The sequence below is a fragment of the Prosopis cineraria genome, unplaced genomic scaffold (assembly GCF_029017545.1).
Source record: "Prosopis cineraria cultivar Desert tree isolate PC_DT_omini unplaced genomic scaffold, ASM2901754v1 PC6, whole genome shotgun sequence".
NCBI lineage: Eukaryota > Viridiplantae > Streptophyta > Magnoliopsida > Fabales > Fabaceae > Prosopis > Prosopis cineraria.
In genome coordinates, this window is record NW_026555337.1 from 24,720,148 (window position 1) to 24,734,716 (window position 14,569).

The following is a 14,569-nucleotide window of genomic DNA, read 5'->3' on the forward strand; positions in this document are numbered from 1 at the left end:
TCGTCATCCTCCTTTGGTTGAATATTGAGAGCTCTTCTTACTACCAAGATAGAGTTAACAACACTATTGCATTCAAGCTCATCATTTGATTCATGGGAGGTAGAATCATCATCAACATTATTAGTATCATCTTTATCACCTTCATGCATACTATCATAGCCACTATCATAGCTCTTTTATTGCTATAATCTCTTGCCATGTGGCCCACACCATGGCATTTGAAACACTTAATAAGAGAAGTATTAGATGAATAAGAAGAAGGTTTAAGGTTATAAGTTTTACCCTCATACTTGGTCTTTATTTCTTCTTTAGCCTTAGATGTATCTTTGGCCTTTGAATTCTTCCATTTGGAAGTTGCCTTGGAGTCTTTCCAAGAGGACTTGGAACGTTTGTTCTTATTTCTCTGTTTTAACTTTAGAGCTTTGTGTATGAGCTCTTTCATGTCCACAAAAGTGTACAAGTCAAGCTTATCTTTCAACTCCGACCTCAAGCCATCTATAATTCTTGATATTGCTTCACGTTCATTTTCTTGAATATTTGCACAAAAATTCAAGATATTCAACTCGCGCACATACTCCTCCACAATCATAGATCCTTGAGAAAACATTCTCAATTTTCTATTCGACTCTATGTAGTAGTTGCTGGTGACATAAGCCTTTCTTTTAAGCTTCTCCCACATTTTAATGGGCTTTTTACCAAGTTGGCTTCTTTTGAACTTTAACTCTTGTCACCAATAAACAGCATAGTCAGTGAAATTCAAAGAAGCAGTTTTTACCTTCCTTGACTTAGACAAATCAAGAGTCATGAGGATTTGGTCCATCTTCATTTTTGAATCAAGTTATTTTTTTAGATTGTTGCTACCCTTGAATGAAGGATACTTTACTTTATTGTCCAAGAAGTCAACATCAAGCTTTAAGGATTTTTTTCTCTTAAGAGAAAGGGGCTCTTCATACTCCTCATCATCGTTAGGGGTCTCACGCTTCTTTCCTTTAGAAGAGGAAGTCTCTGGCTCATCTTTATCCTCCTTATAAAAACTATGATCAAGTTTCAAGCGAAACTGCTGAAACTATGTTTTAATAAGTTCTAAAACAGAGTTCATATCAACATTAGGGGATTCATCCTTGTCACTCATGTTCACAAAAGCACTAAAAACCATATAAGATAAAAAATGGATCCTCACACAAAAACTCACATGTTTACTCTCAAGAAAAATAAAGTCACTCGTGTTTCATTAAAAAAATAATCGCTTTTTTTAATGATGAAAAACACACTTGCCTTTTACCACTCACTAAGCTTGTGAGAATAGAATCTGATGGTGAAACCAAACACAAATCAAGAAACTAATAAAAACTGAGTGAATATCTTCTAAATTAAGAAAATTAGAAAACAAGCACAAGATGGAAAGAGAATTTTTTTTGTTTACAATTTTTTTTGAAATTTTGAAACAAATAAGAAAGCAAATTTTTCAAATAAAATCAAGCTTGCAAAAGGGAAAACCACACGTGACAAACAAAAATAGAAAAGAAAGAAATGAAAGTCAAAGAGTCAAATACTCAAAGACAAAAACAGGAAGTTCAATAGAATAGGAGAGTAACATAAATAGCAAAATAGAAGAGTAGAGAATTTGAAAAGTGCTACCAAAAAAATTATTGTTGGCACACATACTTTAACAACATACTCTCTCACTAATATTTAATTGGAAAAAAAACATATGTTAAGAAATTAATTGCATGCGTTATTATGACTAGAAAAATTATTCTCCTAGACTTGTAAATGAGGCTATAAAGGTGTATATCTTTCTTTCAAACTTATAAGACATTTTAACCAACTTTTATTAAAAAATTAATATAATTAAAAATTATATACTCTTGTTATGTCTATTTTTATTTAATAGGATAATTGGATAGATAATAAATATAAAAGTCTCATTAATTCAAATATTCATTGGAACATTTTTTTAAAATATTGTTAATTACTTTTACAAAATACCAAAATATCTTATATTCTTCAATATGATATCTCTTAAAAATGCCTTATATGATTTATTTTTTTTTAAAAGAACACCTTATATGATGTCGTCTTGTCTTCTCATTATGTAGTCATGGTTTCGTGGACTGAAAAATAAGTCTTGGATGGTAACATGTCATCTTTTAACTTTTGTCCATGTTTTTATTATTAATCAAGTGTACCCTTAAATATTTATGCTAAAAAAAATGATACAGTGAAGTATATTCTTTATTTGGCAAGGGAAAAATCGCCATGTCTTTTTTCTTTTTTCCCTACGAACAACACTCGTGAATTATTGATGGAGTCAAAAGAAAAAAAGAATTTCATATCATTTTATTCATACTCTTTTATTTCCAAGTTAAGTCAACTTATTATATCCATGACGTGAAGAGAATACGGCATGATAATTAATAATAGAGTCTTTGCTATGTCCATATTATATTTTTAAGTATATTCATTTATGATTGCATTTTATTATAAGAAAAATGTAAATATTATTCCACATATAAATTAATAAAAAATAAATTAAAAATCATTATTGAAGCATCTATAATATCTTTTTTATAAAAATTAAGTAAATTAGATTATAAGAATTCATCAAGTTTAGAACATGTTTTATGGTTCAAAAGAATATTTACAAATGATAGTTACAATTTTTTACAGCTTGCTTACAAAATTCTGATACTTACGAATGCTACTGGTATTTGAATTTATATTCTCATAGAAAATGGACTAAGTCTTTATTAGCTAGATCACCTTAATTTGTTGACCTCTACGTAACCATTTGATTTATAGTAATTAAAATAGTTGAGATTATGTTAATATGGACTATGTCATTATTGAAGCCGAAGAGAAAAATAAGTCACATGCATTGTGAAAATAAGTCAAATGCCATCACTCGTATTGAAAGAAATGAAATAATAATTTATAACTGCTATCAAATATGATAATGAAGAAAAGAAATTTATTGATATGCTTCCATAATTAACATTTTTTAATATTATAATATAATAATTAACAATTATTTAAACAGAGTGATGACCAATAAAATAATAAATTTAAAATAAATAAAAAATTTCTTAAGTTGGTCAATTTCCGATCAACCACGGAAATTAAAATTGTCTAAGATTCTATTAGAGGTTAAATGATCTATATTTTAAAATAATTTGTTCAAGATATAAATGATGAGAGCCAACATGTTATTTTCCTAAAATTTTGTTCTAACCACAAACCATCAAGCCAACATGTCATTCTTCAATTCTTTTACTGCAATTGCTGTCTGTTGTTAGTAATCAAAATGTGCATTTATTTTGATGATGATAAAACAATTTATGTATATTTTTATAAAAGAAACTATAAAACCCCTTCTCCAAATGTCTTACAAATATAATGGAGGAGTAAAATTTTAAATAATGTCATAATGGTTGTCTTATTTTTCTATGCTCATGCATAATTTCAAAGTTGGAGTCAATTCGTATGCCTAGAGAAAATGACACAATAATAGTAGACTAATAAAAATAATTTATGTATATTTCAGTCATTGAATTCTGAACATAAAGATCACGCATGTAGAGAAAACGGCACAATAATAAAAGTCTTGGCTCTTCTCAACCTGTTACTGAAGCCAAGAAGCCATTAATAGTAATAGTCCATCTTTTTAATTAGTGTTCACATTTTTGGTCAGGTCAGCTCTTGTACGTACTCATATCTTGGGTGGAAAAAAAAAAAAAGACACAACAATGGAGATTATTTTGTGATCTAAGATACTAGATTCGATGTTAGAAATATAATAGTTAGTACATTATCATCGAGTTCAAATATTTAAAAGAATGATTTTATAAATGAAGAAAAGTAGGTGTAAAATTTCAAGAAAAATTCCTTCAATAAAAATCACCGCAAATTTAACTTTTGTCATCATAAAATTCTGTAAAAATGAATAAAATAGTAAGTAGCTAGTTGTCCTTCTATTCTATTATATTGGCCTTGCTATAGTAAAAATTGTATGGCATATTATAATTCCTTTTTGAATTTGAAAGCAATATAATAAAATAGTTTTTCTATTTTATCTTCATTTAATCCAACAATTTTACTGGTTTATTTAATATAATTAAAACTTCTGCCTATTCCAATGCAATTAAATGAGAGGAAAATTTTATAAAGTATGTCATATTTTTATATGTATATTACATTTTTTTAATCTATATGTAAGAACTTTTAAAGATCAGTATGCAAAAATGGAGGGAGTGTAACCGGTATATTATGTTTGTTAATAGTATGGACAGCATTAAAATATTTTTAAATGTTAAAAGAAGAAATTTCATTACAAATAATTTAAAATACTAAACACTTTATGAAATAATCGTGAGGAAAAAATATCTTTATTAAAAATAAATTTTCTGTCATTTTATATGAAATTCGGTTCGATGCATGCATATTGATATGAGGTCTTGTCTTCTCTCCCCTCATTATTGCAGTTATGGAAGGAAAAATAAGTCATGAACGGTGACAGTTTATTTTTCTACTCATGTCCGTGTTTTTATTAATCTAGTGAAAACTCAAATACTTATTCTACGAAAAAATGGCAAAATCAAGGAGATTGTTTGTTTTGAAAAAGAGAAAAATTTCCCTGTCTTTTTTAAAAAAATAATCTTGCCACTTTCCCTCATATCATCTGCTCATAGTCCGCTTATAGATCTCTGACGTAAATAGAGCAGACAATGTTAATAATTAGAGGAAGATAATGAGTCATCAAATGATTTTTCAAGTTAAAGTGTAAATTTAGACGATTGTTTCATCTTTTTTTTCCTTACCTTACAATCAAAATCACTTTTTATTTTTGTAAAACACATATAAATAAGATAAGGGTAGTATAGTTTTAAGAACTTGTGTTTATGATTGTATTTTTTCATTATTGGAGAAAAATAAATATTATCTCACATATACCAATAAATAAAAATAAAATGAAAATTATTACTGATGCATTTATATTACCATTTTTAAACAGAAATTTAAGTAAATTGGATTATTGAAGTTCTCCAATGTTAGAGCTTGTTTTATGGTTTAAGCAATGCTCACAAATATAACTCTAAATACTTATAGATTACTTTTTAGCAAACTCTACTTCAAATTACTATTTAGTTGGATCAGCCTTGTTGACTTCAATTTTGCCATTTCATCAATAATGTTAATGCCATATAAAGTTAGCATAAATGGCAAGAGCTCTCATCTAGAGTTAATTATAAATATAGTAATTTAGTTGGGAGAAATCTACATGTGAAGCTTATTTGTACTTTAAAATAATAATGATGATTATTTATGATAATAATAATAAATAACCTTTATTGTTGAAATTTTGTGTATCTAGTTGTTGCCACGTCTTTTCACAATTTATTGACATAATAGAAGAGACAAAGGATTTATGAATCGTCTCTATAATTTTTGGCTTTTGCTAATGAAACTATATTTTTTCCCACAAAAGAAAAACAAACCCGGGCGCAATTAGGTAATTTTAAAGATCCATGTATGTGGAGCCAGTAAATGCAGTAAGCTGTGATAGTGATTTTTCATCACATCTTTCCAGAGAGGACATCTCTTGCCAACGTCCTTCATACGCACATGAGGCATGACCTTCATTAGAGACACATTACATGACAATAAATCCATCCAATAAATTCTTGGTAGAGGTGAAATGAAACAAGTCCTTTCTTTTCTTTTTTGCCAACGAAACTAGTGCTTTCTTTCTTGACCCTGTCAAAAGAAAATTAACGTGTACAGAATTACAATTTATGTGTGTTTTAATTTCTTGTTTGGAATAAAGAAATTTATTGGAGATAAGAATAAGAAATGACGTTGTGTGCGTTTGGTTGGCAGCAATTTGATAAAGTTAACTTAATTAGTTTATTATTTCACCAAAATAATTAGATTTTTACTAGAAATTGCATATATAGATATATTATTTTGGAATTTTTCTTTATTATATCAAAATATATTGAGGTTCTATAATTGATGAAATTTCCAAGACATTTTCCATATCTTGATGTCTAGAAAAGGAATTTCCTCTTATTTTTTGTACCAACGCGTTAAATCAAGTCAACTTGAATATGTTTAGTGTTGAGAAAGGGGCAGAATAATTCCAATCTTACATAAAAATATTTCTGTAATTTATTATTCATTTTATTCTTTATGTTCTCTCTCTTAATTTCTGATTCCTTTTATTCCGTTTTTTAGAAAATTTGTAGAATGAGAAATATAGGTGAATTTTATAATAAAATTTCCTATTTAGTCCTGCAATTAAATATAAAAAGAAAAATTTATATCACTTGTTTTAATAAGAAAAATTTATTGGCTCCCTTCTGTTTGGCTCTAATTGTATGGGCCTACTTTCATTTCATGAATAGGATCTCTCTTAGTATTTCACTTTTAATTGTACTCTCTGCTAAAAAAGATTACATTTAATTATTGGACTGAATTTGAATAGTTCACTTCTTGTCCAGCCATAAATATGAATACTTTTATTAGATTCACAATTTATTCCACTTTTATTATTATTGAAGACCAGGGCTAGCTTATCAATATATATATATATATATATAGCATGACCTTCTTGACTATCCACTTCAATGCTAGAGGCCTTGAACCAATTCATGATGGCGAACCTTTGGTTTCATTTTTCCTTCTCCATGTTCTCACTGCTTTGCTATCTCATGGTCTGTCCAACTTTATGTCACACCAATGTCACCAAAAATGATGAATTTGCACTTCTTGCTCTCAAAATTTCTGTGAGACACATTCAACCACTTGGCTAATTGGTCTAACTCTTCCTCCCTTTGCAATTGGGTTGGGGTTACTTGTGATCCTAAAGGTGAGAGAGTAAGTGTATTGAATCTTGCTCACAAGAGTCTCATGGGCACCTTACCGTCAGAAGTGGGGAATTTGTCCTCCCTTGTTGAACTTGACCTTCATAATAACAGCTTTCATGGTGAGTTACCGAAGGAGCTGCTGCAGCTACACAAGATGAAAATTCTCAACCTTAGCTATAATGACTTTGATGGGAAAATTCCAGCTTGGATTGGAAGTTTATTTGCTCTTCAACACCTAATCTTTCGATATAATAGTTTTCAGGGTGTTATTCCTCCAAGCGTATCAAATTTGTCAAAATTAGAGACCTTGGATTGCGCTAAGAATTTCATCCATGGATCTATTCTACTTGAGATCGAAAGGCTTCAACATTTAAAGATTTTACGTATAGCATGGAACAATCTTTCAGGAAATATACCTCCAACTATTTCTGGCTTATCCTCACTTAAGCTGATGTCTTTGTCATTCAACTACTTAAAAGGTATGCCTTTCATAATATCAGATAAATTTATATTTGCTCCAAGTTATCTCAAACGATGTTGTGTTGGTGTTAGTACATCTTAGGATAAGCTATTAATTACGATCTCTCGCTCAACCTGCATTTGCCCAATTTTGTTCATTATTCAAAAAGAACACACACACACACACACACAGATATAACGCAAATAGATATATAATAGGAGTGAAGGGAAGCTCTACTAAAGAATAATGATAATGTTTGGATTGATGGATTTGAACATAAATTTTAGATTTAAAATCATGCATTTCAAATATCTCATTTAAAATTCATATATTTAAAATCCTTAGTTTGGGTAGTTTAAAAAAAATCAAATGGGAGATTAAAAAAAAAAGGATATGAGAGTCATAGAGACAGACATCAATACTGAAAATACCAAAAGAACAATATGTTTGAAGTGGCTGAAATTTCAAATGACTAGGATGTAGAGGAAATTTGAAATTACAAAGGAAATATAAAGAACATAGATTTGGATCCACAAATTTTTGTATGTCTAAATAAGGAATTTGATCCAAATCTAAATTCTTGTTAATCCAAACACAACATAAAATAGGAGTTCTATAAAAAGTCAACGGAAATGGAGAAACATGTATTGGTTGTAAATCTTTAGGTGAATTCTGTGTTTTTTTCTTATTGACTATAAACATCATTGTAATTTTAACTGAGATGCATAAAAAGGTGTAAGGCACAGAATTACGAGCTTCTAATTGGATGGCGACTAATGTTTAAGAGGAACCACCTTTGGATCTTATAATTAGCTAATGCATAAAAAGTTGTAGGTTTGTGGGCTGTATAGATTGATTAGTGTGTGGCAGTAAATCAAACATGACGCATAGGTATAAATTAATTAAAATTAAATATTAATTATGGGCTTCCAAGCTTGTGTTTTTCGCCTCCCTGAGTTAAAATTTACTACCTATCCCCCAATAGTCCTTATCCTTCTGACCATGTCCAATTGACAACTCTTCACGCGCAACAATTTTATGGATAGGGTGGAAAAAAACATTTTCAAAAGTAACCACATTTTTAGGCTATGTTCATTTAAACTAGTGCAGCAATTAAAATCAAAGATGGGTGGGATATTTTTTTTTTTAATATATAGATGTGTTCATCAACTATGGTATTTGAATTTTCATTTTTAATTTTTATTATCAATATTTTTAAAAAGTTATTTTATGATTTGATAGAAATGTTATTAAATAACTGATGATGTATAATAATGTAAAACTTAAAAATGCAACATATAAAAATATAATACATTAACTTTACAAAAGTACTTCAATATAAAAAACTATGTAAAGAATTTGATCATATATTAAACATGATTTCCTTCAATAGGAAAATATTCATGAGTAATAAAAAAACTATATGAAGAATATAAAAATAATTAACATTTTATCCGTATTTTTTACAATATTATATATATATAATACACTGTTTTCACCCATTTTTTGTGTTATAGTTACTGTTAACAATTCTAAATTTGTTCATACATGTTTTGTAAATTTTGATATCTATTCTTAAAAACTTTTCATATTATTTATGATTTATTTTTAGAGTAAAATACATTCAGCTGCATGGCTTTGGCTTTTTGGTTAGTGTACTGTATTCTATATATCCAACCAAAAAGTTGGAGGTTCGTACTGGAATCAAAGAGGGGAATAAAATATATTCATTTATCTTTAATTTTCTTAATATTAATGAAGCCAACCCATACTTTTCAAAAGATACACTTTAGTTTCATTTTTTTAACACTGTTGAAAGTAATTTATCAAAGATTCTCAAAGGTGAATCATGGCAATTTAAACTTCTAGCATACCCTTCATCCAAACCATTAATTCCATTCCTAACCATATCACTCTCCCTTGCCGTTGCACAAAACAACGCATGCAACGCATGACATAATGATGCACTTTTTTTATTATTTTATCCAATCATTTATGCACCGTAATAAATATTACAGCTCCAGCACACCAAAAAAAAGTACACTTCCAAAATTTATCTATGTATGCTAATGAAATTTTTGGTCCAATAATATTTGGTTAACAATTAATTAAAAAAGAGCTCAAATTAGCGGCTACACGTAAAATAATTTGTTTTTGTTTAAGAGCTTTATCATTTTCCTATTTTTTAAATACAAAATCAGTAATGATAATTTTTTGATCAAAATAACCTTAAAAGAATGCATTCATAAGATTATTATTGTTACTCATTTTTCTTTTTTTTTTATCATAATCATTTTGTACATGAGAACTCATAATAATATGGTTTTTCTCATTATCATATTGTAGGAGATATTCCCAAAACTATTGGTGCTCTCACAAACATGAAAGTTATATACCTAGAGGTTAACAAGTTGTCTGGCCAAAAACCAAGAAGTATTGGAAACTTGACTATGCTTCAGGAATTATATCTCAATGACAATAGAAGGTAAGCTTTCATCCAATGATAATGTATAGCTTTTCATCAATTTTGTGTTATTTTTGTGTGTTATTATTGATCACGCGGTCCATCTGTCAACTATATTTGTCTAATATTTTTTTTAGAAATATTACTCTATTTACCTCTACTTTTTTTGTTAAAAATAGAGATGAGCATATAATATTGTTATTGATTTTGCAAAGATTTGCATTTTCAATTCCATGTACAATATGGGTATTCGAATTATCAAAATTAGCACAATTTATTCAAATTAACTTCCCCTGAGAAAGTTAATGTTTGATAATCCCTAGACTACTGTTACTTTTCAAGGAAATATACTAAGATGCATTGGAAATTTGATTTTTCTTTTAAAATTTGATCTCGGTCACAATAATTTACAAGGTATACTATTAGTAAATTGTAATTTGGTATCATCAATTTTTTGTTTCCTTTGTATTGTTGTTTTTTCTTTTGAAACTTAATAATTATAAACTTAAATGCTAATAGCTTTCTAGTCAAAATACCATTAATTACGTGTAATATTAGAGTTGAAACATATTCATTTGAGTGATAATGTTAATATGGAGTACATCGATATTAAAATATAAAGTCTCCACATCAGTTGTTTCTCTTAAATTGTAAATAAGAAGTAAAAAATTGAAAAAAATATAAAACTTTAAACCCTATAGTTTTACCAAATTCTAAGAATCAGTCTAAAGCAAATAATGAATTATGATTCTATTTATCTCTATTTTAAGAGCTAAAAACAGAGGTAAACATATATGGCTATACACAATGCCAAACTTTATTTATTTATATTTAAGGTGTTGGGCAAAGGCGCAAGAAAGACAAAGAGACTTTGAAATTTCATTATTGATTTTTTTCTTAGTAATGCTTAATAGTTAACCACGTCATCTATCATATAAGAATACATTTGTACTATTATCACTTTCCAGGTATTTCATTGGTTCTATCAGCAAGGCCGTGTGTAAAACTAGTCCATTAAGGCTGTCATCTTATGCCTAAAAAATGTTCACTTATATCCTATATAATCGGTAATTCTTTTTCTTATTAAGCATTAATGTTAATTATATATTTTCATTAGAGTTTATTACTTACTTTTATCTTGGATAACCAATAATTAATTTTTTTACTAAGCATTAATGTTAATCATATATCTTCTTTAAAAATATATGGCCGCTTATACTCTGCCACAACCACTTTGTCATTTCATCTCTTCTTTTCTCTCAACCAAATCATTTCTTGCTCAACCATTATTTTCTTATTAAAAAAAAATAGCGCTTGCTTAGTCGTTTCCATGGCATGGCTTGATTGATAACTTGATTTCTCATTTGTCATTATGAAATCAACAAATCCTTTTATTTGTTCATAGGAGTTTTGCACTTCTATTAAAAGAATAAAGAAATCCAATCGTGGATGGCCATATATATTAGGTGTGTTTTTTCCTCTTTTACCCTTTATTTGTGATTTTTTTTATAGAATTTGAAGTGGCAAAATAACAATACATTAGACCTCTAAAATAATTTCACCTCAGGCCCCAAAACTCCTTCAGATGTCCCTGTCTTTAAGTGTTTCGTTTTGAAGGTTGTAGAGGACTGAACCAGGAGCCAATTCCTAATGTAATAGGTGGAATTGGATGGCCCAATCTGTTTAGAAAACCATGACTTTTCTTGTGGTTATGTCATCATTAGTGGCTATTGGTACCAAATATGTCAAAATTAGAGACCTTGGATTGGAATTTTAGTTCTATCCATGGATCTATTCCACTTGAGATTGGAAGCCTTCAATGTTTAAAGATTTTATGTTTAGCAAGGAATGATATTTCAGGAAAAATACCTCTAGCTATTCCTAGCTTATCCTCACTTGAATTGATGTCATGCAACTGCTTAATAGGCATGTCTTTAATAATATCAGATAAATTCATATATTTTCTATAAATCATTTCAAAAAATTTAATATGCGTTAGAATGTCTTAGAATAAACTATTTACAATATTATATTCAACATTGATTTTCTTGGAGAGGGGAATGGGATATATATATATATTGATTATGTTGAGTAGAGGCAATAAATTAATCTACAAATTATATATAATTTTAATTTGTTGTGATATTGGTAACTCCGTTACTATGCTTTCAACACAACATAGTGTATTAACATCATTTAGTATTCTTTGCACTGTCAGGAACAAATATTTTGCATGCTTTTGTTAGTTTTTGTCCCTTTCATTTTGGTTCTTGGAGCCATAGTGCAAGAGATACCTTTTTAATGGTTTTTAAATTTATATGATTTTTTATACGACATATGTTGTCCATGATCATCTCCATAAAGTTATATTGTATTTGTATTTCTATGATTTTCCATAATATATGCAAAAGCACTCATGTCAGTGTTTTTATTTGTTATTGCAATAATGCAGGAGATATTCCAAATGTATTGCCAATCTTACAAACCCTAAAATTATGCACTTGGCTCCAAATCAACTCATTGGCTACATACCTAGAAGCATTGGAAGTTTGGTTTTGCTTCAGGAATTAGGTCTTGGTTCCAATAATTTACAAGGCATAATTTTTATGCAAATTATAATTCATTATAGATTATTTTTTTTGTTCTTACTTCATTTCTCTTGCAACTTGAAATTATGAACTTAGATGCTAATAGGTTTCATCAGAATTCTATTAATTATATATCCCAAAATGCAGAAGTCTAGGATAAACTTTTTTTTTCACAAAACAAAAATTGGATTATATTTTTATACATAATTTGTAATATTTTATAATGTCATTGAGAACTCTACATATTACAAAGATTTCAAATATAAAAGGGGATAATTTCTAGTAGGTCTGTTGTAAGGAAACTTCCATTAAATTTCAAAGGACTTTTTTTTCTCTCCAACTGCTGATATATTCCTAAGGCAAATAAACTAGTACGGTACAACTGAAACCGCAAACGACGACAAAGCAACAAAACAAGGAAAGCAACAAAGCAAAAACAGAATCAGCAACAAGATAAGAGAGATCAGCCAAATAATTTTAAGTAGTAGATGAGACAAAGGAAGTGATAATGAAGACACCCATCCTATTAGAACCAGCAACAATATGCTTGATTTTTATTTTCAAAGGACTTTAATGATATTAAAATTCAAGCATATGTACTAAATCCAATTTTAATAAAGGAAGGGTCTTTTGTTAAAAAAGATGAGTATTTTTGTAAGTTTTAATTTTTAATTTTATAAAATTTTTGGGATTTAAATACAAATTTTCTAATTTAAATTTAATTTAAAAATCAAATACACATAATTTTAACTAAATATTGGTCCGTGTCTCTTTTTTAACTTTCCCACCCTAATATCTCTTCAAATACAAACAAAAATGATACGTAGTAGAAGCATAAGCCCATCACCAATTCTGTCATTCATAGATGTTACTTTTAGACATATATATCAACACTTGTACTATTGTACTTTTTATTTTGTTATATTGATACACACACATAATTATATACAAAATTAGTTGATAACTTTTGAAATTTTGTTGATAATTTTATCGTCACAATTGCAGTCTTACCTTTTCTAAAAAAGGTTCTACTTACTGTAACCCCCATAAATCTCAATAATAAAATATATTTAGATTAAATATTTTAAAGTATATCATATTTTATAATTAAATGTTTGGTTAAATATTTAGATTAAATATTTTAAAGTGTATCATAGTTTTACATATCAAAACTATTTACTCTTTTTGTTGTTTTCACTTAGTTAATTATAAGAATTTTAAAGATAAAAATAGCCAATTTGTTTTCAACTTATTTTATGAAAAAATACCGTTTTTTTAAAAAAATATTTTTGATTATTTTGAAAGTACTTTGAGAGAGAGAATGTTTTAAAAATGTGAGATACAAGAGGGTATGCTACGATTTTAAAATAATTAAAATAATCAATTATTTTATAAAAAATAACGAAAGATATTATGAAATTTAAAATAACTAACTAATAATTAATTTTTATTATTGTAACCAAGTATAAAATAATATCTTTTTTTATAAAATTTCTACAAAATAATTCTTGTATAAAATCCCTAAATTATCTAATAATGACTTATTTCTTAGTCTTTAACAAATGGACCAACAATACAAAGAATGCATAATGTTAATATGTAAATATAAAGTAAAATCTAGATGGATCCAACGTCTAATTCAATCTTTGTTTATCCAATTTGTGTACTTATCAATCACAGTCAATTTTGCTCTTATTGGCTACAAACATCATTAGAATTTTAATTAAGAGGAATAAGTGGTAAGAAATCAAATTTTGAGTGGGCTTTATAGAATGATTAGAGTGGCAACATGGCATATATCGGGCTTTGTTTGAAAAAAAATAATCTTTGGTATAAAATGCCCAAAGAACAAGTTCAAGCTATATCATATATAGATCCACCATTGAAATAAATCAACATATGACGACTGATCTTAAAATGTGTAATCAATTTATCCAACTATTAGTTTTTCACTCACAACAATTTTATATATGGCATAACAAAAAAATTTTGAAGATACCAAATTATTAAGTTATTCCATATTTTGAATTGGGGCTGAAATGAGAATCAAAGGTGGTCGAGAATTTTTTTTTTTAAATATGTAGTTATATACATAAACTGTGGTATATATTTGAAAATTTTCATTTTTAAGTTTTATTATTGATATTTTTTAAAAGTAATTTACTAATTTATGATTTGAGAGAAATGTTAT

At 27.8% G+C, this 14,569-nt stretch overlaps 1 protein-coding gene across 1 annotated transcript; it reads left to right on the plus strand.

Annotated features, from left to right (window-relative positions):
- The first annotated feature begins 6,909 nt into the window (after positions 1-6,909).
- LOC129314020 (leucine-rich repeat receptor-like serine/threonine-protein kinase At1g17230) lies at positions 6,910-10,828 on the plus strand. The gene is made up of 3 exons (XM_054957400.1): positions 6,910-7,345; positions 9,673-9,811; positions 10,759-10,828. The coding sequence occupies exons 1-3, from the start codon at positions 6,910-6,912 to the stop codon at positions 10,826-10,828; spliced, it is 645 nt and encodes a 214-aa protein (XP_054813375.1).
- The last annotated feature ends 3,741 nt before the right edge of the window (positions 10,829-14,569 follow it).

What these genes read in the sequence shown, in the direction of transcription:
- LOC129314020 (XM_054957400.1), top strand. Translation starts at nt 6,910, where the DNA reads ATGGGCACCTTACCGTCAGAAGTGGGGAATTTGTCCTCCCTTGTTGAA. An exon ending in GTCATTCAACTACTTAAAAG is followed by an intron (nt 7,346 to 9,672) that starts GTATGCCTTTCA and finishes ATCATATTGTAG; the next exon opens with GAGATATTCCCAAAACTATT. An exon ending in TATCTCAATGACAATAGAAG is followed by an intron (nt 9,812 to 10,758) that starts GTAAGCTTTCAT and finishes ATCACTTTCCAG; the next exon opens with GTATTTCATTGGTTCTATCA.